Source organism: Natrix helvetica (genome assembly GCF_964273705.1).
Source record: "Natrix helvetica genome assembly, chromosome: 1".
NCBI classification, from domain to species: Eukaryota; Metazoa; Chordata; class Lepidosauria; order Squamata; family Natricidae; genus Natrix; species Natrix helvetica.
In genome coordinates, this window is record NC_138548.1 from 89,723,073 (window position 1) to 89,746,247 (window position 23,175).

Consider the following 23,175-nt stretch of genomic DNA (forward strand, 5'->3'; position numbering starts at 1 on the left):
AATGAAGCAAAATGTAGTAGGTTGCTTGTATGAAAATGGGCAATTGCATGTGCCATTGACTAGCAGTAATATTCTAGAGCTGTGGCATGCAGAGCCATTTGCTAGGGCACATGAAGCGCTGCCCTCTTTTGAGACCATTTTTCGCCCTCCGGAGGCTTCCTTGAAAGGCTCCAGAGGCTTCCTTTGGAAACAGACTTCCAGTTTGCTCATAGGACTGTTTTGTGCCCTCCGGAACGCTCCTGAGGTCAAAAGTTGGTGCTATGGACAAACCGGAAGTCACAATTCCTGAACCTAGATGTTTTTTGCCCTCCAGAGCCTTCAGGAGCCTTTAGAAGGCTCCAGAGGGCAAAAATTGGCCCTACAAGCAAACCGAAAGTGACTTCCGGTTTGTCCATAGGTCCGTTTTTTGCCCTCCAGAGCCTTCAGGGAAGCCCCCTGAAGGCTCCAGAGGTCAAAAATTGGCCCTATGGAAAAACCAGAAGTCACCATTTGCGAACCTCTGGGTTCCCCATAGGTCTGTTTTTAATCCTCTGGAGCCTTCAGGAAGCTCCTGAGGCCTCCAGAGAATGTTGGGGGGCAGGGGAGGCTGTTTTTGCTCTCCCCAGGCTCCTAGAAAGCTTCTGGAGCCTGGGGAGGGCAAAGAAACCGTGCCAAAAGCAGGGTGCGCACTGGTCACATGCATATGCACATGGGATGTCATGCACATAGCATTATGGGTGTGGCACGCCCATGCACAACCCCCCTGCACTCTCCACTTTTGGCACGGGAGTCAAAAAAGGTTCACCATCACTTCTCGAGGTCACCAAAGATCGGTTCATGCCTCTTTTCCTGTTATAACTTAGCATTCAGAAATCAGAAAGAAGCTTAACATACCATCTATGCCTTGTATCTACATTCAGAAAAGTGTTATTGAATTTGTATGTCTCGGCTTCTTTTACAACAAATCTGGCATTCACATAATATTAGGAGAAAATCATTTAGTTATGTTAATAGCAAAAAGATCAATTGGCTAAGAGCACTGATAGCATTAAGGCTGAATAGATTGAGTTTGTACTCTACAGTGTTCTAATAATTCTATGGTTTGTTTGTGATCTCATTTTATTTTATAAAGCCTGATTTACAGCTTATATTATGCATTTATCAGGCTACTGGGACTTTTTTAAAAAAAGAAACCATCATTAAAAAAACTATGGAGATTTAGATCACAAAAGGCAGATTGCTTAGTATTTGAACCTTGGTGTGTGCTGAACTTATTTTTTTTTCTTTTTGCGAGTGCTTTATTACCAAGGTAAAGGTAAAGATTTCCTCTCTCTGATCGAGTCTTACTGTTTTGGGCGGGGGTGTGCTCATCTCCATTTCTTAGCCAAGGAACTCATTGTTGTCCAAAGATGCTTCCATGGTCATGTGGTCTCAAACCCAGGCTGTCAGCTTTCTAGCTGACAAGCTCAGCATCTTGAACCACTGAGTCATCGTACCCTCCCAATATTACCAAGTGTCAAAGCAACACGTTAAAGGACTAATGATGTTACCTAGTTTGGTAATGAAACATTTGCAGGAAAAATGCCAAGCAGCAAAAAGGCATTTCTTTTCTGTCGCTGTGCCTGCCATCTGAGCCACCTTCCCTCTGAGAATAGGTTGGCCCCAACACAGCCAGCCTTTCAGAAGACCCAAAAGACAAGGCTGTTCTCCAAAGCATGAGTGTCAAGATATTAGGTGAGATATTATCCATTATTGTCGATTATCATTCTTGGGTGCCACATTTTTTTTGTTTCATCCCTTTTGCGTATTCTTATTTTTTCATTCTTATTTTGTATTATTATGCAGATATTTTTAACTGGGTTCACTGCCTAAAGTTGCTTATGTAAGAGAGGCAGCCATATAAATTGAATAAAGTGCTATGCATAAATAAATAATAGCAGCAGATTTCTTAATAGAGTGTTTCTTTATTTCTCTAAATGCTGAAAACTGCAGTCTAAAAATGAATCCTAATTTAAAAAAAACTATGAATAACATCCATAGTAGGTTTGTGGATGAACTTCCCTTGTGCATCACCCAAATAGTTTTGGATTTTATAGCTTTGCCTATATTGTTGAGTTGCAGGACAACGTGATAATACAGTTACCACTTAAGGACAGTTCATATTTATTTCTCTAAAAAGGGAATCCTGAAGCATAGACCCTCTGTTTCTTTTTTACCTGGACTTCCCTTCCTCCTAGGGTTCAAAGCTTGAATTCAGAGTAGTGGGGGAAGTTCTCTTTCCTAGCCTTGGTCCAACAACCTATCTCCAGTTTTCCTACTAGCTGGGAAAGAGTAAAACTTCTCTAAAATTTCTCTAGTTCTAGAAATTGGGGGTGTTTTGGTGGATGGGATAGTTTTATTTTAGACATGACCCCATGTTGGCAGGTGTTCACAATATCTGTTCATGGTGTTTCTACCTTGCCTCATCATCATCCCCAGTGTTTCTAACACTTGCCCTCTGTTCTTGTTAACCCTCAAGGTAGATCAGACCACGACACCAATATTATGTAGGACTGTACTACATTTATGTAAAGCTATGGTAACAAAATCTTGCATCTTCCAAATATGAATGTACTTCCAGCTTCCCTCCCTTTGTTTTTGTGAGAGCTAAAGATGGCCTTGTCTGAGATGTTTGTTCATGTTACATTGTTGCACCAACTCAGACCTCTATTATGTGTTGTCTTGGGAGGAATGCTACCCGTCTCTTACCCATTCTTTATGGGACCACAAAAGAAAAATATAGCAAAGGTGGATTATATTTAATGTTGCATATCTTAACGGCAGCAAGAATGACCTTTGCTCAAAAATGGAGAGTAAAGTCAATATACTAGAGTATTTAACTCTATACTCAAATGTTGCATTAGTAATGGATCTATTGTTATGAGGCAGATCTAGTAATAATATTACATTTTATCTCAAATTTTGATTTTTTTTCATTATCCACTAAAGTCTATGAATAGAAGATTAACTCTTTGAATGTACACTGAATTCTTTACATTGAATGAATCTCTCTGTACATTTTTTTTGCTAACCCTGTTAAATCTTTATATTGATATAATGATCTATGTGCCATGGAGTAGCTGCTTTGAATTTAATGGTCCTTGTGGGAGTTAGATTATTTCTATATATCACTAATGACATCATGAATTAGTGTTAGACCTTCTATTTTTCCCCAGGAGCAGAAAAGTACAGTCCATATGTGTTCCAGATGCTTCTATCAGAATAGCATTCCTCTAGAATAATACAGTACGGTCTTTCTCTTGTGATGTCTTCCTGGCATTACCATTGTCTTATCATGTCACTAATGTGTGAGTTAAACAAACTGATAACTACAAAAGGTTTCTTAATTTCTATTGTCTCTAGTTGCACCTGCTTCCTTCCTTGCAGTTCTAAATTATATTTTTAAAGGAGGACTCCATCCATTTGGAGCAAGAATAGTGTGTATGCTGCTGTGCCACAATTTCAATATACCTCTTTACCCATTTCAGCTTTGGATTTTAAGAGTAATGCTTGGACAAGACACAATGGAATCAAATGCTAAAAATTTGCAGTCTAAAAATAAAAATTAAAAAACCCTACAAACATCCATAGCGGGATCCTGGAGGCACATCACCTAGATGGTTTCTAGGCTCCTTTACATCACCTAGATGGTTTCTAGGCTCCTTTACATCACCTAGATGGTTTCTGATGTTATAGCTCTTCGTGTATGGTTGAGTTGCATGACAACAGGAAGATGCATGCACTAGTATGAGACAGCACCCTCTTTAGCTTCTGTCCTTACCTGTATTTGTCTAAGGCAATTATCTGAGAGAGTCATTGTTGCTTTATCCTTCAAGGAATCCCTCATAACCTAATTTGATACTATGTTTGGATTGCTATTGACCTTGTGTCTAATAAATCCCTTTTTCGGAACATTGACTCAAATGCCTAAGTTTGTAGAGCGACCTTTGGATGCTTTATAAGGCTATCTTGCTGTTGCTTAAAATGTTTCTGTTTTCAGTTTTATTGCATCTTATAAGCAGGGCAGTAGGTAGAATGAATGGCTTTCTTTTTTAAGTGTTGTGCTTATTAAAAATAAAAATAAAAGAAACTGCTTGAAGCATCCTTGTAATTGATATTGTGGAGAGTCTTTGCTGAACAGGACCGTGATTGGTGTTTGTGAAAGGATATTGGTCACTGGACGGACCTCAATGAATAAAATAAGTGTTGTTAAGAAATCATAGAACCTGCACTTGAATTCCATTAAAGGCTATTATCTAATGAAGTCCTGTTTGAAGCAGAAATATCTATCTAAACTAGTTCATTTCTGCATGTGAAGTATCCTTTATTTCTTCATTGAGTAGTATTATTGTTGTCTTTTCTCTCCTGCAGTTTCAGGATTCTCATGACAGAGAAAGGTTTTAAAACAACTTCTATGAGTTTCTTAATTTCTGTAATTATCTTGAGCTTAGATATTTTTCATCTGCATTATATGAAATCTGTATGTAGCTTGAGGCAATTCTCAAAAGGAAAGACTCAAAATTTTGCTTATATTCAGTTTGAGTTCAGCTGTGATTATAGTTTTTCCTTTTAATTCAGGCTAATAAAGGCTTCTTGATAATGTGTCATGCTCTACTTGTTCAGCTTCATTTTAATGTGGATGTTTTAATAGTATGAAAAAAATGCACATATGATTATGTTGGAAGTAGTGAACAATGAAATGATATCAAGATTATATTATGTTATAAGGTGGAACAATTTAACAATATGTTAAACCTGGTTGTTATATTATGACTGGATGCTATCTAACAAGATGATTAAGGTGTATGGGTTTTAGGTGGTACAATTGTATATCAGGCTTCTAATGAAGTATTTTTATTCAGATGAGAACCATGTAGCTTTGAAAAGTGAAGAAGGAAAACAAAATTTCACTGTCCTGACATGACATCTTTCTAGGTTTTCCTATTAATCATGAAAAGGTTCAGGCATTTAATTGTATTACATATATTAGCTTATATATTAGTTTCTGGTAGTCATCAGGCAATAAAACTAATAACAATACATATGATTAACAAAATAAGAGAAGCTCTAGCAACTTTAAAAGCTTTAGAACGTTAATTGATATTTTAGAAGTATAAATAGAAAAACTTAATTGACAATAGGGACAATAGGGTGTGGGTTAAATTGTTGAACGGGTTTTTTTGTATAATAATGGTTTTCTTTCTGCTTTTGTTAGTTGGATTAGAATGTAATATATTAATTCCTTTCCTAGTTATTATTAAAAAAATTCTTCATTAATTAAGATATTTTGCATGAATCGTTATCAGTGTCCTTTATCTTCGCTTATATTTAATTTTGGTTTTGGAACCATAGGGTTGTTTTATTCGGCAGTCACATAATCCCTTTTATGAACAAGTAGCTGGAACAAAAATTATTACATGTAAAAATATTTTGGGTTTTATTGTTAATTAACTATTTTCTTTTTCTAATCTTTTGGACAACAGTCTGTTAAATTAATAGGTTATTCAGTAAACAGGAATAAGTCAATTTTATATTTTATTAGTTTATCAAAATATAATATACAAAAATAAAAAAGGAAAAAGGAAAAAGAGGGGAGGAAAAGGGAAAGAGGAAAAAGTGTAAAATAAACTTAAGGGATAAAACTTAAGAAAAGCACTGACTTCTGACTCCTTTTGATATCCATTTATCTGATATCTTTTAAAGATTTGGCTCTTATTTAAGGCAAAAGTTAGTGATTTTTTTCACAGTGTTAATGGATACGAGATACCTTCAAATATTTGAGGATGGCCCAGATCACATGAAAAAATTATACTTTGGGATAATCCTGATTTTAAAATTGCAGGTTTTTTTTTTTTAAAAAAAGAGAGACATAAGGTGGTATTAATACTCACGATAAACCTATTGCTTAGTGTTTCTTGAAAATAGTTGGTGCATTGCTAAAAAAAATTGGTTTAACTACTGAATGGCAGTATATTCACTTAAAACATCTGTTGATTTTCTCCATTTGGACCTGACCTGTCAGCAGCTTCTGAAACACTTTCCAATTACTTTTGGAAACAGTTTTGGAAGAATCTAAAGCAGGGGGAAATTCAGCAGGTACTGACAAGTTCTGGAGAACCAGTAGTGGAAATTTTGAGTAGTTCAGAAAACCAACAAATAGCACCTCTGACTGGCTCCAGTAGTGGTGTGGGAATGGAGATTTTGCAGTAACCTTCCCCTGCCACGTTCACAAAGCCACACCCACAGAACCAGTGGTAAAAAAAAATTGAATTTCACCACTGGTCTAAAGGCATATCTGCCCTCCCAGGTTGGACTTATGTGAGAACCAGCCAGTAACATCTTGGAGGGCAGGAACTGATGACATTGTGTCCTACTTATATCTGTGACCTCTGCCCAAAGTTGTGTTGTCCATTCGTGCCAACTCAATATTTGTTGTCTATATGGCTTTATTGTCTTCTCTACAACACCCGCACTTTACTTGACCTCTTGTACAATGGCTGGAATATTCCCTTCGTTGAAATTGCTGCTTTGTCACTCTGTAATTTGGAACAGGTTATAACAGTTGTCTGCCATATAGAATAGTATTGATTTGAAATCTACCAATCAGTAAGCAACCTTTGCCAAGGCCATCATAACTTTGAACTATTGTTTTAAAAATGGTTGTAAATTGAGGATTGTATGTACCATACATGAAGCATTTTAAATAAATATTGTTACCGGTAATTTTATTTCGGTATTGTGTTTATACCAGTTTACGTTGTCAATAAATGATTTTTATCATGGCCGCACGTGTTCAACAACGTTTTTTGTCAATTACAATGCTTGGTGTGAAACAAAATTTTATACCGATTTTTAATCGAAAATTAGGGGTGCGCGTTATACACGTGTGCGCGATATACTCGAATAAATACGGTAGTCTCTTAAATAGACAGATTTGCTGATCTGTAAAGTGCCACTCTTCTCAGATTTAGCTGACCTCACTCTTAATTTCATAGTGATTTATGTTTCTACCAATTACACTACACAGATAAAATACTCCCTGGAAAGAATTGATGAAAATTATTGCTTTTCATTTTGGCCATGGACATTACACTGGCTTCTTTTAAAGCATTTTAGCATATGTTAATTCTCTAGTGCCATGTCTGCTATTAAAATCTTGACATTTATTGACAAATATTATCCATAGCATAATGAAAACGTACCTTCTGTATTGACTGAGGAAACCTGTTTTGATCAAATATCATGTATTCTCTTACTAAATATAATCTGGATCTGACTCAGCTGTTTTTAAGGCCTCAGAAGAAGAACAATTTAAGACAGGAGTGTCCAAACTTGGGAACTTTAAGACTTGTGGACTTCAACTACCCGAATTCCCCAGCCAGGCTGGCTGGGGAATTCTGGGAGTTGAAGTCCACAAGTCTTAAAGTTCCCAAGTTTGGACACCCCTGCTTTAAGAGTATATAAAGGTTGAGTTTCTTTTTGAATTATACTGGGCTTTACGTGAGTAGGTATGCAATTGATACTTTTTGAAATTCTTGACAGCTAATCCTTGACGTACAACCACAATTGAGTCCAAAAATCCCACTGCTAAGCAAGGTAATTGATAAATAAGTCACATCCCATTTTACAACCTTTTGCCACGATTGTTAAGTGAATCACTACAGTTGTTAAGTGAGTCATGTGAACGTTAAGCAAATTGGGTCCCCTTCCCCATTGACTTTGCTTGTGAAAAGCTCCCTAGGAATGTTGCAGATGGCAAACCCTGGGAAGCTGCAACCATCATAAATACATACTGGTTGCCAAGCATTCAAACATAGATCATGTCACTATAGGGAATACTGCAGTGGTCATAAGTGTGAGGACTGGTCATTATGCCATTGCAAATTTAAACAGCCATTAAACAAATGGTTGTAAGTCAAGGACTACCTGTATAAACTTCAGGAAAATGTTATAATTGGTTGTTTTGTTTTCTTCAGCAGTCTGACATGACCTGAATTATTGCTCAGGGTTTCTGTAAAACAAAAAAATCTGGAACAGAAAGCTATTTAGATGAGGATTTTCAGCAGAAAGGGAAAGAATTACAAGCTCCCCATCCCACTCACCACACTTCCAATCTGGATTTGATCTCTTGTACTTACTCTAGAGTTTTAAAAAAATAGATAGCTGCTAGTCAGACCTTTGAAATAACATTTGATTGGCAAGAATCCATAAATAATATGTGACCTGATATACAGCCACAAATGATTATTCTGAACTAGTTAATTTTAGGTCTTAGATTTTATGCTAAATTTCAGGGTTTAGCTCTCTTTAATATCAATCAAAGAAGCCAATACTTTTCTTGTCCTACAGTACTGGTGGACAGACAATATAGCCATGCTTTAAAAGAGGAAATTAACATACTGTATTAAAGCCATGGCAAACCAAGCATGCTTGACATTTGTGGGAGGAGAGAGAATTTGCATTTGAAATGCTTTAACTTCTAGTATGCACTCATCAAGGTTATTTTTATTATGGGCGTGTTAGAGACAGGGCAAGCAGAGTGGGTTTTCATTGCTAGTAGAGCAGATTTTGTTTAGCGTTGAACACTAAAATGTAGAAACGATAGCTATTAGTAACACAGTACAGCTGGGTTGAATCATTCTTTTTCCTCTCTAATGGCATGCGTAACTGCTCTAGATTTTCAGGCGTCCTTCACCCGCACTTACTTACTTTAGTGACTGATGCATTTCCATGGAAACCTTTACTAAAAGACTCGGGGAAATGTGATGGTACAGTGTGAAATGGAAGGCTACCGACTCTATTACTGAACCTTTAACTTGCATATAATAACTATTTCTTGATTTACACTGATGTCTTGATCTCGAAAAGTTCTTCTCACAACCCTTCAATATAATGGATTTAAAGATTTGAATGGCTGTTTCTCTTTTCTTTTTTCTTCTTATTGAAAGAAATTTCACAGTAGTAATGAGAAACAGCTCAATTTGAAAACTGGGGACTATGTTTTGTGTGTTTGAGATGGTGGAAATATACAACAAATGCATCTGAGATGGTTACATCCAAGTTAGAAATTATGACTGAAAATCCAAGATTCAAGAAGAAAGTTCATTTTGGAGGTATTGTGTTTGGAAACTTCTGACTGTGTGTATAACCTGCGCGTGTGTAATGTTGTCAGTATGAATAACAGTGGCTAATGGTGATAGTTGCTCTGAAAACAAATTGTAAGAATACTTTTGTGTCCTATCCTCTTCTGCTTATGTTTAAATTATTACATGATAATTCTCTTCCAACATACATATCTATTGGGAAAACTCACTCTAGAGTTCTCAAAATACTGATGTATGTGATTGGTTTAATCACTTCCAGCATAAAGTACTATTGTAGAAAATAGGAAGTGGGTGAATTTCTTTGTTGTCAGGATATGCTTACTTGCCTAAAATGGAGGACTTCTTCATGTTTATGCTCAGTTTTGTAAGAGATTGCTAATCATTTCAATATAATCAGAGAATATATGTGTTTGAAGGTCTACTCTAACTCCCCTGCTCAGTGCAAGAACCTGCTAGCCCATTAGGAACAGGTGACTATTTAGTCCCAGTTTGAAAACTCCAACAAAAGGGAGTCTACCAGTGTGATAGACAGATCGTTCCAATGGTTGTTCTAAAGTCCTTCTAAAACTCAGCCTGAATTTGCCTTCTTATATTTTCATGCAGTTGATCTTACCCTCTTCTCAGTTTCAATACATTGCTTATAAATTCCTTTGATATTATAATTTTGAATGAGGATGTAACCCATACCCATTAATGAATGAATATAATTATTCATTTTTCTTTTGCTTTATTTCTGTTAGATTTATCAGGTAAACTTGCTGATTATTATTTCTAAATGCTTTTCAGTTTTTTTCTTAATTTTCCCATGAATTGTGTCTTTCTCTATTTTATTATTATTATTAGTATTTTATTAACAGTATTTTTTTAGACAGCAGAGGTTTTTGGAAATAGATACTGAGGAAGAAATTTAAACCTTTTGCAAGGTATCCAAAATATACGGTACTTTAAAGTTTTGGAAAAATAAGGTTTCAGCCTTATAAACACTCACCTAGGGATAAACTCAATAATACTTTTATTAATTTATAAATAAGCTGAACCCCTCTCTAAAGAGGTATAGGACAGATTATCTATAAATTAGCATTAAGTTTAAATTCAGTGAATGATTGATGTTGAGGAGGTAACTCTATAGCTGTGCAGCCCTTTTAAAACTAGGCTATCTATTTAGTTGGATTTTAATTAAAATTGTGTACTTATGTACTCTGGGTTGTGCCAGACTGATTTTAAAAGATCCATTTCAAATATTCATTAAATATTTAATTATTGAAAGTTTATTATTTTTCTACTTTTACTTCTTGCTTTGACTCAATAACTAACATTTTATTTTAAATTTTGGAGTAGGTACTATTGTAGTTTATAAAGTTCAGGTAGTCTTTTCATCCCTTCCTCCAAGCACTAGCTTCCTATATTGTCCCAGAATATGAAAATTGGAAGTGTTTGATTGTCACTTTGCATTACTCTTTGTTCTTGCACTTAGCAATTTGTAGATTTGGAATCTTTATTTGGTTTGAGAATAGCGTGAGAAGAGGCAACAGCTACCTGTGCAATAGTTATTGGTAAATGCACAATAAATCAATTTAGGACATTAGAAGAGATAAGAGGCCAACCAGAAATTCATTTTAAGAGATTAATTAAGTAGAATCAGTGAAGTGTAATAATTAATTTCATTATAGTTTGAAAGTACTCTAAATTAATATTTGACTTCATTTAGTGGGGATTATGAAGTTGAAGTCTAGAATTCCGATGGTGTAAAAGTTTGAGAGCTATGTTAGAATTTTAATGTTTCAGTTCCTGATATCCTAATTAGATGGTTGTAATTCTTACAAACTTTAACAGTGAGAAATGTGAGTATAATAATAGCTTTGAATAAAGAAGTCTAATATATAGTCTGTTTTCCTTTGATATTTTAATTATTGCCCTTGCTCACACTGTGTCATTTTGCAATGCTTAAAAAGCTTAAAGTAAATGCTGGCATCTCACTTGAAATTAATTAATTAATAAATAATAAATTAACTAGCATAATAAATGCATTAATTGAAACATTCAATTTGAAACATAATTATGTTAAAGATAGTATGTAAGCATCAGTTGGTTACTTATCCAAGTGACCATGATATGAATATGTAAAACATGTATATTTTTAATTTATAAGCTTCATTCATTTTAATATCCAACAGAGGGCATTATTCTTTTGAATATCAATACCAGTGTCATATTTGCATATCATTGGTTATATTGAATATAAAATTAAAGGATAGGTGATAGTGAAATAGTAGTTATTTACAATATTAAAATGGGCCTTATTTTTTTGCTTCAGAGTTTTAATATAGAGATTACAGGAAAATACAATTAATGTTGAGGTTATCAGTTACTTTAAATAACTACTTTTACAGAAGGGCAAATTTTCTACAAATTAGCAAAACTTTTCTCTATAAATATCCAAAATCACATGTCTATATCAAACTGCATACTGATATTTATCAAGTTGAATTTCAGGTTAAAAATACAAAGAGCAATAGGTGCTTTCCAAAGAAAGTCACTTCTCTGTCCTCTTGCCATAACATTTACAAGAGAGAGTATATATCATGGTTCTTAAAAAGGTACTTTAGAATGTTCTGGACAATGAGTGCAGGAGCTCTCAAAAACAGACATATTGGTTTTCAGGCAAATGTAGTGATCTGGAAAAAAGACACAAATGTTTTAAATAAGTTCTACAATTGTACTTTGTGTTTTTGGAAGCATTGCTTCTTAACAAGTTTTGAAGTATACATAGCTCTCGAATGTATAGTACCAATATAAAAAATTCTGGCTTATAGTGAGCAATATGATATTTTCTTCTTTCTCTTCATCTTATGCTTCTGCCATATCTGCCCCAAATGACATACAGTGACTACATGTGGTAGAGAGAATTGGTTCTACCAATCATAGCTTGCAAATTTATTCTGTATGCATGTTTGGTTCCAACATGCCTTCCTTTGTTTGGTGATACACATATACAGAGAATAGATGGATTTGTTCATATATGAACCATGTCTATTTTGAAATAACAAGTCAACATTTCATAGCATAAACCATGTTACAGGTTTTGACATAGTAAAGCAATATATGAATATCACGTTTGATCTATATACCTGATATCAACATAAAAATTATATGTAAAAAACATGATGAAACCATTTTACAGCCACTCTATGCCAAGCTATTCTATCTATCTATCTGTCTGTCTGTGTGTATAGTATATATACACACACGTATAATATGAATGATTTCATGTGTGTGTGCGTGTGCGCACGCGCATGCACACACACACACACACACACACACACACAAAAATATGGAACAAAAACGCATGCCTGGAAAACATTGTCAATTTTTTTACATAGAAAGAACAATTAAAATTAACTAACAATTCCCATATCTCCATTACAGATTGGTATTCTAGACCTTGTCCATCTGTTGTGGGTTGTTAATTAATTATTTTAATTAATTAGTTTTTCTATGTTCTTAACAAATGTTACTCTCACAATTAGATGTGTATGTGTATATTTGCGCACAGACATACATATATTCATATAGTTCTATGTGTATATAATTTGCTTATAATATAATTACTCCCTGAATTTGTCCTGTTCACCTTCACACACACACACACGAAATATTTACCACACCCATGGAGCTAAAAATAATAATAAAGATCATGATATAAGGCCAAGAACTATTTATTTTGTAGTTATTATACTTTTGTAATTTATAGTTCAATATTTGCAAACCACTAAATTTTGCCTATAAGTCTCGCAACATAGCTAGTCAAACATAGCCCACAATAGTTTCCTTGGTGACGAGTATATAGCTGCTAAAATAAACTACAGCTTAAAGAGTAGAAACAAAAAAGAAAGCAAACAAACCCAAAGTGTTCCTGTTTTCTTAAATGTTTCGATAAAATTATACAGATTTGACTATTTTTGATGCTGATTTTCTACAAACACCATTGTCCTGGAATTGTTAATTGACTGGCCTCAATGTGTGATTAACAAGAAATGAGCTTTTAAAAAAATGTTGTGAACCCTCCATAGTCACACAGTTGTGATCCTCTGCATGAAGTATTGTGTTCTGAATCTTACTGTTGTTTTAAAAACGTCCAAATTTCTGCTAAGAAAAGGAGAAGGTATACTGAAGCAAAGTGAATCTCAGTCTTGGTTGTAGATTGTTTTAATAAGAACATTCCAGCTTTCCAAATGGGTTGAACTCCAACTTCTATAATCACTACCTGACATGATAAAAGGCGCGTCATTAGGTTGCAGTATTAAATAGTGTTCTTTTTACAGCCTGTTAAGAGAGAAGCTATTATTATTTATCTGATTTTCATCCTGGTGGACAGGATTACATTCACTTAATAAAATGTGCGATATTTCTGTATTTGTATTTGTTTTTTAAAGATGTGCTTAGTTCTTCTGTCTCTTTTAAGGCCTCAGGCCAAAAACTGGTAACTATTCATGGATTAGTATATGGGATATACCGTAAGTAAATGTATGCACCTTTTCTCATTGGGTCCTCTTTTTACTAGGGAGAGATTATATATTTTTCTTTCTATTGAATAAAAAATCCTCCCACTCTATAATGATCCTAAACAATATATATTATTACCTTGCCCTTTGGATTATCTTGCTTCTCCCAGTAATTTATATTTCCTGTAAACGCACTTAGATGTTTAAATTATTGCAATACAATTTTGCTTTGCAAACTTTTGGATAGCTGACATGGTATAAAGCTTGTCACTTGCATATTTTGCGTTTCCTCCCACCCACTTTCAGTACAATAATAGAACGCTGAGAACATACCTATAGAAGCCAATTTGTCCCTACAGCTGACTTTTCTAAAGAATCTATAATTTTGGAGTTTACAGGCACTGTCAGAGCGAATATGCTGGGTTTTTTTTTTTTTATATTCACCTGAAAAATTAGATTTAATGTTTTCCTTGCATTATAACAACTTATGGCAAACTCCACTACAATCAATTCAGAATTACCTTGGCAAATACTTTCTTCAAGAACTCGCCCCCATGCCCCATCACTCCAAAGCCTGCACTGGGCATTTTCTCTCTTACTCACAATGACGGAACCTACGCATCAGAGCTAGTATTCAGCAGGTTCTGACCAGTTCTGGAGAACCGGTAGCGGAAATTTTGAGTAGTTCAGAGAATTGGTAAATACCATCTCTGACTTCCCCTGCCTCCATCTATTCTCTGCCTCCCGAATCTCAGCTGATCAGGAGGAAATGGGGATTTTGCAGTAACCTTCCCCTGGAGAGGGGAGAAAATTGAGATTTTACAGTATCCTTCCCCTTCAACGCCCACCGCGCCGCACCCACAGAACCAGTAGTAAAAAAAATTTGAATCCCACCACTGCTACGCATGGAGGCATCTTTTTAGAATGTCTTATTTCAACTGATTCTAAATATCTACATTTTTAAAAATACATTTATTAAATTTTATAATGAAAAGAAAAAAAACTAGTAATCAAGAAAGAGAAGAGAAAAATAAATAGAGAAAAATAAATAGAGAGCAGAATAGAAATACAAAAAAAGGAATGACTTATAAATGAAACTTGATGTCAACTCTGTGTTGACATTCCATGCAGAGTGTCGGCGGAGTTGGATGTCAGATTACAGTAGCTGGGTTGAGATGAATGAAGCTATTGGATAACGTGATTTATTGCAAAGACTGAAGGGAAGACAGGAACACGGGCAAAGTTCAAAAGCAGATAAAGAAAGCGAAAAAGATGGCTGCGAATAAGAAATGCCTAATGAAGAATGCCTAATGAAGCTATTAATAAATCACTGTTTTTTGTATTACAATATTGAGTCGCTTATTATGAAGCAGGCATCGTTCGTACTTTATACTTACCTTAAACTCTTACTCTACAGTAACAGCATAGCATCCATTTTTAAATAGTTTCTTAGTATTATCAGTCATCAAATTTACATATATATATAAAAAAAAAATTTTTTCTGTTTCACAGAAAAAGTCCGAAAGGGTTTCCAGTTAGCATTAAAATTAATCAATGTCTTTAATCAAGGTTGTCAATTTCGTTCTCAGCCAACTCCATCAACCTTAACAACCATTGTTCCATTGTAGGTATTAGTGCATATTTCCACAATATAAAAATCTTGTTGTTGTTATCATGTATAAGAATAGAGCTCCATGCAGTTTTTCAAATTGTTTTTTTCATCAGCCCCAACAAAAATGTCTCTAGTCTCAATTGTATATTGATCTTTAAAATGCCCTAAATTAATATATGTATTTGAGTCCAGACTATTTTTTACAAGTCTTTAATGCCTGGACTTTATGTACTTTAATTCCCACAAAATACCTTTAAAACCTTATTCCTTATTCAGTTTCTCTCATTTGTGTGATATTACATTTCAGCTAATGATTATTGTGATGATGATGCATCTCTATTATATGCTTGTAATTTATAAATGAGCATCAACTGCTTTAATGAATCATAAAAGCTGAAAAAAATGTATCCTTCCTTGAACATGTAGAGACAAGAAGCATTACGTCTTTAATTTAGTGTCTTAAATTTATTACAGTATGGGTCATAAAGAGTGTCCAGAATTTGGATTAAAAATATATTTGGAAGCAGACAAAAATTATTTTAGAAAGTTGGAGGTTTTCCTTGGATCTTCTGTGGTTTTCTTCATTGAGCACATTTTTGCAAATTAGCCTACAAGCAGCCTGTTCAACCCAAACATCGACAGAGTTGATAGTATATATTGAAATGTTATTGTTAGATAAATCGCCAATATATAGATTATAGCTAAAGCTTCAAGAGTGTTGTATCTGTTATGGGCTAAACCTACAATTAAAGCGTTTAAAAAATTACCGAGATAGTTTGACAAGTTAATAAAGTTATATGGTTCTTTCTAAAGTAAGATTAAAATTAAGCATTTGGTAATACTTAATTTTAACATATTTTCAGAAATTATATTAAATACTGCTCTGGAAACCTTTATGGGTGCTCCAATCCTGGAGATTTTAAAAAAGAGATTGGACAACCATTTGTCTGAAATGGTATAGGATTTTCCTGATTAAGCAGGGGGTTGGACTAGAACCGTGATGGCGAATCTATGGCACACATGCCAAAGGTGACATGCAGTGCCCTCTCTGTGGGCATGCGAGCTGTTGCTCCCACTCAGCTCCGCCGTGAATGCATGCACGGGGTGGGGTGCATGTGGGTAGGGTGCATGCGGGTGGTACATGAACATGCATGAGGTGTGGTGCATATGTGGGAGGGTATATGGGCATGTGGTATCACATGCATGTGTGGGGGCCGCATGGTGGGTCTGGGCACATGCACGGGAGTGGTGCGCATATTGCATTTTGGGAGTTTGGGCAAACATGCATGCTTTGGGCACTCAGTTTGGAAAAGGTTAGCCATCAGTGACTAGAAGACTTCCAAGGTCTTTCCCAACTCTGTTATTCTGTTAAAACAATATGATATATGAAAGTACAATAAATTTCTGGTAAAGTGATTGAGCTACATTGTGTATTGAGACTTACAATGAAAAATATAGAGTTTGAAAATGAGAACAATGACTATTTGTACTCTTTGTGGGATAAATATGTAGTTCTCATGGAGTAATTAGCCCATAGCCCAGAGGTTCTGCATGCCTGATCTACTTCTTAAATTCATATTGTATATTTTGTACATGTGTGCTGTAAATAAGAAATTATATCCTAAATATCATTAAACATTGAAACTAAGTTCTGATTATTTATAGTAATTATTGACACATTTCAGTTTAATTTAAAAGAGCATTTGATTATCTTTCTGGACATAGAATACGTTTAATAAGAATAATCTATCTTCATTTTGAACAGAAACTCGAGCAGATAGAACAAAGAAATTGTTTAGACATTATACTGTTGGATCATATGACAGCTTTGATGCTTCAAGGTAAGATGCTTTTATTTTATTTCATAATGTAAATTGTATATTTTTTCAATACTTAAAAAGTAAACTTCATATGTAGACTTTGTCTTCAAAACTCTTAAAGCAGTATGCGTTTTTCACTCCCTATTTATAAACCCATTTATTGGTTACATGACATCTTTTGCTAGGATAGAGAACCACCAAATGTCTTCCCAGAGTGAACAAAGGATGATGCCATCACATCCTGTGTTTCAATAAATGTTAATAATCCATTGTTTCTCTTACTTCAGCAGGCCAGCTAATTTATCTACAGATGCAATGTGCCTGGAGTTCTCTTATGAATGAAAATTTAATAATTGCCTATAGATAGTCCTTATGATTGTTTTCTTTAAAAAGTTTTTAATTAACACACAATAAAACATTGGACACAGTGTAACCATCCTGGCAGTGTCTTTGCCATACATACTAAAATATAAAGTTAAGTATAATAACCACCTTGCTTATTTACATTTAGTCTATTCAGTATTTACAAATATCAAGACATCTTCCATCCATATTACTTCGATCTTGTTTTATACATGTTCACTCTGTTATAGTTACATATATAATTCTAATTTTCCATTCTACAGATCCTAGTCAATTCTTATTTTTGGTCCCCCTTTTCATCCTTATGATTGTTGAAGTGTAGAACCTACAACATTATTTATCTAATCAAAGAACACATTCAAAAATTACCCACTTTTTATTCTTTCCATCAAATCTGAAGTTCCATTCTAACATCTGCCACATAACATCTCATCATTTTAATGCAGTTTTGGAAAACTTCTTTTGGGGCATTCTATTAATTTTTGTTTAAAATGGTGGCTTTCTTGTACTTCCTATACTTATCTTTGAGTTGGGTTTTGTGGAAGACAATTTCTCCACGGACTGGAGGTGGGATGGGGAGGTGGTTTCATGTGCAACCTATATCCTGTGCATGTGCAGATAAGCTTTGTTTGCTCGCCTGCCATTTGTGCAGCCCAGTTCCTAACAGTCCACAGAATGGTACTGGTCCGTGTCCTGGGGGTTGCCCCCCCTGTTATATGACATATTCAAAAATAGAATTTGAACTGATTTTGAAGAAATAGTATGAAGACAGAGGTGCACAATTTTAGGGTGCTTGTGGATTTGCAATTGGTTGCAGCCTGAAATACTTTTACCCATTTTCTAGCTTGAGTATTTATAGATAGATTGCAGTGAATTGCACAAGCTAATGGAGGTGTTTTAATAACCTGCGATTAGTCTAAAGTTATAATTGCATGTGCAGTTCAGTTTCAATGTGGAACTTCCATGGCATAATTTGTTTGAAGCAGGTGGATTGTATCTATAGTCTTATTCTACATCTTCAGTAATATTAGCATGTAAATGCCATATGTACACGTAGAAAACAGAATACATTTTGCATATTTTATATAAATATAAAAAAAATTAGCAAACTGTTTACTCTGAACCTATTTTAGAGCAGTTTGAAACTAGAATGGTGTTCAATAAAATGGCAGGGTATTTCTTTGTTAAGTACAGCATGATATGCATAGGAGAAAATAATAGCGAGTATAGATAATATGTCGGCAGCATTTTAATTAGAATAAGGTCAATAGTTGCTGTTGTGCTACAGTTGCCAGTTTCTGTTCAATCATGCTGTCTCAGCTGCTGAGCTATATGGTTCAGCTACATCTTGAAAGCTAAAGTTTCTCTGCCTCTATAGAACGTTGGACTGAGTTCCTTTTCCATCCCTTTCCCAAGGTATTGGAGGAAATATTTGGATCTGGTTTTAGAGGTGCATAAAATGGACAACGATGGACCAGATCAGCCTGCTTGCTGACATTAGATGTTGCTATGCACTGTGTTTCCCTAAAAATATGACCCTGTCTCATAATTCTTTTTGCCACCAAAAAGGCACCAGGTCTTATTTTCAGGGAGGGTGTTGCCCACTGACTCATCTCATTTGCGTGTGTTGCCCCCGGCTTCCGTTTCACTGTCAGAGGCCTTCGGGGACTTCTTCTGCAGCTAGCAAGACTGCCAAGGTTTTCCCCACCCTAGCTTAATTTTTACCTGTGCAGTGTGCACCCTGGGGTGGATGGTGCCTTAATTAGGGCTTATTTTGGCAGCAGGGCTTATATTGGGTGTATGTTGGGGAAACCCGTTATTTGTCTATATGCACATAGATTTGGATATATCTTATCCGTAAAGGAACAGATTAGAAACAGCAAAAAATACTCAGAAGGGAATGGAAGAAATTGACCAGTATAGATAATGGTGAGTTGAATGGTCTAGTACTGTTAGTTCTCAATTACTGGCTATCTCATTTAGTAACAGTTCAAAGTTATGACAGTGTGGAAAAAAACCATTTTACAACCAATACATGCATTTATAACCATGGCAGCATTTCTCATTAATGTGAGCACTTCATTTGAGTACTTCATAGCTGACAGACATTTTTGACGAGCTGACACTTCCTGCAATCATTAACTTCAAACTTTCCAACTGGCTTGTGACAAGCAGAGTTAATGGAGAATGAACAAATCATGGTTCATATGATGCCTCACCATGATGATATGCTTAAGAACTGAATGAGACGTGACAGCGTAAGTCTGTCATGGTCACTTGGTTTTTCACTTAGTGACCATGATGCTTAGTGATGAAGTTACTGGTCCCAATTTTGGTTCCTTAAGTAAAGAATTCTTAAAACAGTTAGGGATATCGGAAGTCAAGGAAAAACTAAAAGGAAAACAGAACATCTGTAGAGGTTAAAAATGAGAGTCAATTGGATAGAAACTGGATAATTGTGAGCTAGTCCTGCTTTGGGCATGATGCCAGCTGGGTGGCCTTGGGTCAGTCATTCTTGAGGTTAGGAAGCAGGCAATGGCATTATCAGTTGTGAAAAACTTTGCCAGGAAAACTGTAAGGACTTGTCCAGGCAGTCTCTGAGAATCAGACACAATTAAATGGAAGAGGGGAAAAAAAAGAACTTAAAATGCATCCACATTAAAAACTTTGTTTACAAATTAAAGGGAACTTATTTAATAAAGGAAGAGGGAACAGCTATGTTTTTTTAATAAATGATAAATTTAATAAATAAATAAAATGCAATGGAGTTATTGAGCTGATGATATATATAAAAAGTGCACTCAAAGATGCTTATATCTCTTGATTCTGTTTCTGTTTTAACTATCTCTGGAGTATTTAAATAATAATAGCTCATAATTCACTTTATATAATTGCACAGAGTAAGCAAAATATGATTGACTATAGTTCCTTGGACACCAACGATTATATAAAACAGAATACAAAATGGAGATACACTTAACATATGCCAAAATGATACTCACTTGGCTTCCTGCTACACACAATAGAGTTTATAGTACATTATAGGTTAAATAGTACTTTTAGTGTTCCGGACACATTTCTTTCAATCTCATATTCAAATAACGTATTTCCTCTGTTTTCTTTTTCTTTTTTTTCATATGACTACATATTATTAACATGGTTGCAATCTACCTTCCAAAAACTTTGTGGTGAAAATTTGAAAATTGAATAAAACTACTTAAAAATGTTGAAGTAATATATAAAGGGGAAGAAATGAGGAGTCAAAATAATTCTACCACACAATAAGGGTTCAATTTTTATAAAACAATTAGAAAACTAGGATAATTTGCAGTATATTTACTGATTTTAGATATCCCATCCTTTCACAAGGAATTGAGAGAAAAGGGGAAAGACAAATATTGGTACATAAGGGCCACAGTGTAGGATCAGCCAAACGACATTCTAGTCCAGCATCTGATTCTTATACTTTCTATATAAATCTCTATGGGAAGCCCACAAATAGAAAAAGAAAACACTCTGATACTCTGTGATTGAATGTGATCCCGTGATATTAATTTTCCTTTCCCATACATGTCATTTTCAGTGCTAAAAAGTTATATAGATATAATAACTTTGATTAGAACCAATTTATAGCTCCATCATTCAGGAATATGTGTACCATGTGGGTTGCTCCCGGTTTGGCCGAACCAGTAGTGGCGGTGGCAAGAGGCTCCGCCCACCCGCCCGGATGCTTGTGCACATACACAAAAGTGTTGCGCACATGCGAGCATGAGTGAATTGGTAGTAAACTGGTTAGCAACTCATCACTGATAAACAACTACTACTATTTCTGGCAACAAATTCCATAACTTAAAGTATGTAGCTTATAGCAAGCACTTCATCACTGACATGGGACTTATCTATAAGATGTCAGCATTAGCTTCCAATTTGTTGACTTTGTAGTGTGTGAACCATCCCAAGATAACTGTCTCTCTGATCTTAAGCTAACAAATTTTCTGAAAAAAATGAGTTATTTGGATAATTATTTTATTAAGACTTCCCAATGCATTGCCTCTACTTCTTTTAATTTGGTAGTTGAACAAAAATAATAAAATGAATGGAGAAAACTTTTGCATTATATAAAAAGCTAGATTATCGGTTTTATCACTTTCAAATAATTCCTAGGAGCCAAGTCTGATTTGCCATTGCCTGAACCCATTAGCTGTGTTTAAGGTGAAGCTGAACCTACAATTCTCCCTCAGTTTTGAAATCCTCACTAAATTGTCACATTCATTCTTTCCAGGTGTCTAAACTGCACTGTAAAGGTTTTGTAATAATAGAAACATCATACTGAGCAAATGAATAGAATCTGGATTTCAGATAGTTTTTCATACAGTAATCACCACACCTGTAGCAGTTACTAGAACAGATGTATTCATTACAATCTGTGGGATTAAATATGACCCTCCTTTTCCCCCTTGGGAGCTACCTGATACATTTGCTTAGCTATTGGGTCACATAGATTGGTGTACTGAATTATCACTGGTCTCTACTAGCAAAGATTTTTTTCAAAGTTTTATATATGAAATATATCATATTTTATTTTGGCATAAATTTTAGCAGCAGAAATGAAATGTCATGTGGTCCCAAAGTAAATAGATGATTAAAATTAATACATATCGAGGTATACAATTATTTTATTTTATTTGCATTATTGGCAGAGCATGGGAGAAGGATGCAAGCAGTCGTAAAATACTACAGGTATTCCTCACTTATAGATTGCATTCAAAGTTACAAAGGTACTAAAAAAGGAGATTTATAATCGATCCTCAAACTTTCAGCAACTGCAGCATCCCCACAGTCATGTGATCATAATTTGGGTGCAATGGCACACATTTATGGCAATTGCAGCATCCTGCAATCATGTGATTTCCCTATTCAAACCCAGCTTTTGACAAGCATAGTCAGTGGGGAAGATGGCCGGAAATTGCACTTGGGTGGCATTAGGTCATTAAGTGACTTCAACTGAATTGACATAAGTCAGATACGATTACATGTTTCATTTTATAACTCCAGCACTGGATTGCTGCTCCTATTTGCGGTTGGTAAGTGAGGAATACCTCTTTTTGTATATAAAACTATAGAAATATATGGGCATTTAATCCTGTAGCCAGAGGGAGTAGGGTGCATTAAGACAAATGTTTAAAATAGTATTAAGACTGTGAACACATGGCAAAGTGAAATTAGTGTAGTAAAAGATAAAACATAGCAAAACTGAAATAACTTACCTTCTTATCTAACATCAGATGTCTTCAAACCTTCAGATATTTAATCTCTCTCTCTCTCTCTCTCTCTCTCTCTCTCTCTCTCTCACACACACACACACACACACACACACACACACTCATCTAATGCAACTTCCTGTGCATTGGAGGAATCTACTACTACAACGTGATTCATCTAGCCAGGTTTCCAATTTCTCATGGTACAAAAGACATTCTCTCCCTTCCTCCCTCTCTCTCTTAGATGATCTCCCAGTCCTTATGTTATATGATTCCTCGATCCAATTCTGTTCTTACTATGATCTAATAAGACAGTGTTGAAAAAGTAACTTTTCTTTTATAACCCAGTAACAGATAGGAGCATTGAGGTGCATTAGGAAAGTTAAATATATGGGTAGCGAAATCTTGAATAATGTTTTGACCAGTAAATAAAGGAGAAAAGGACGGGGGGGAGAGTTAAGATGCTTTTTTTCTATTACTGTATTTAAATTAAGA

The 23,175-nt window shown here is 35.0% G+C and overlaps 1 protein-coding gene across 7 annotated transcripts in view; it reads left to right on the forward strand.

The window, feature by feature from the left end:
• SHANK2 (SH3 and multiple ankyrin repeat domains 2) overlaps window positions 1-23,175 on the forward strand; it is a 367,712-nt gene that overhangs the window by 176,363 nt on the left and 168,174 nt on the right. For all 7 annotated transcript variants that reach the window (XM_081934542.1, XM_081934546.1, XM_081934547.1 and 4 more), the window contains one exon: window positions 17,002-17,077. In XM_081934542.1, the coding sequence (XP_081790668.1) occupies window positions 17,002-17,077 (76 nt within the window). The remainder of the gene's footprint in view (window positions 1-17,001; window positions 17,078-23,175) is intronic.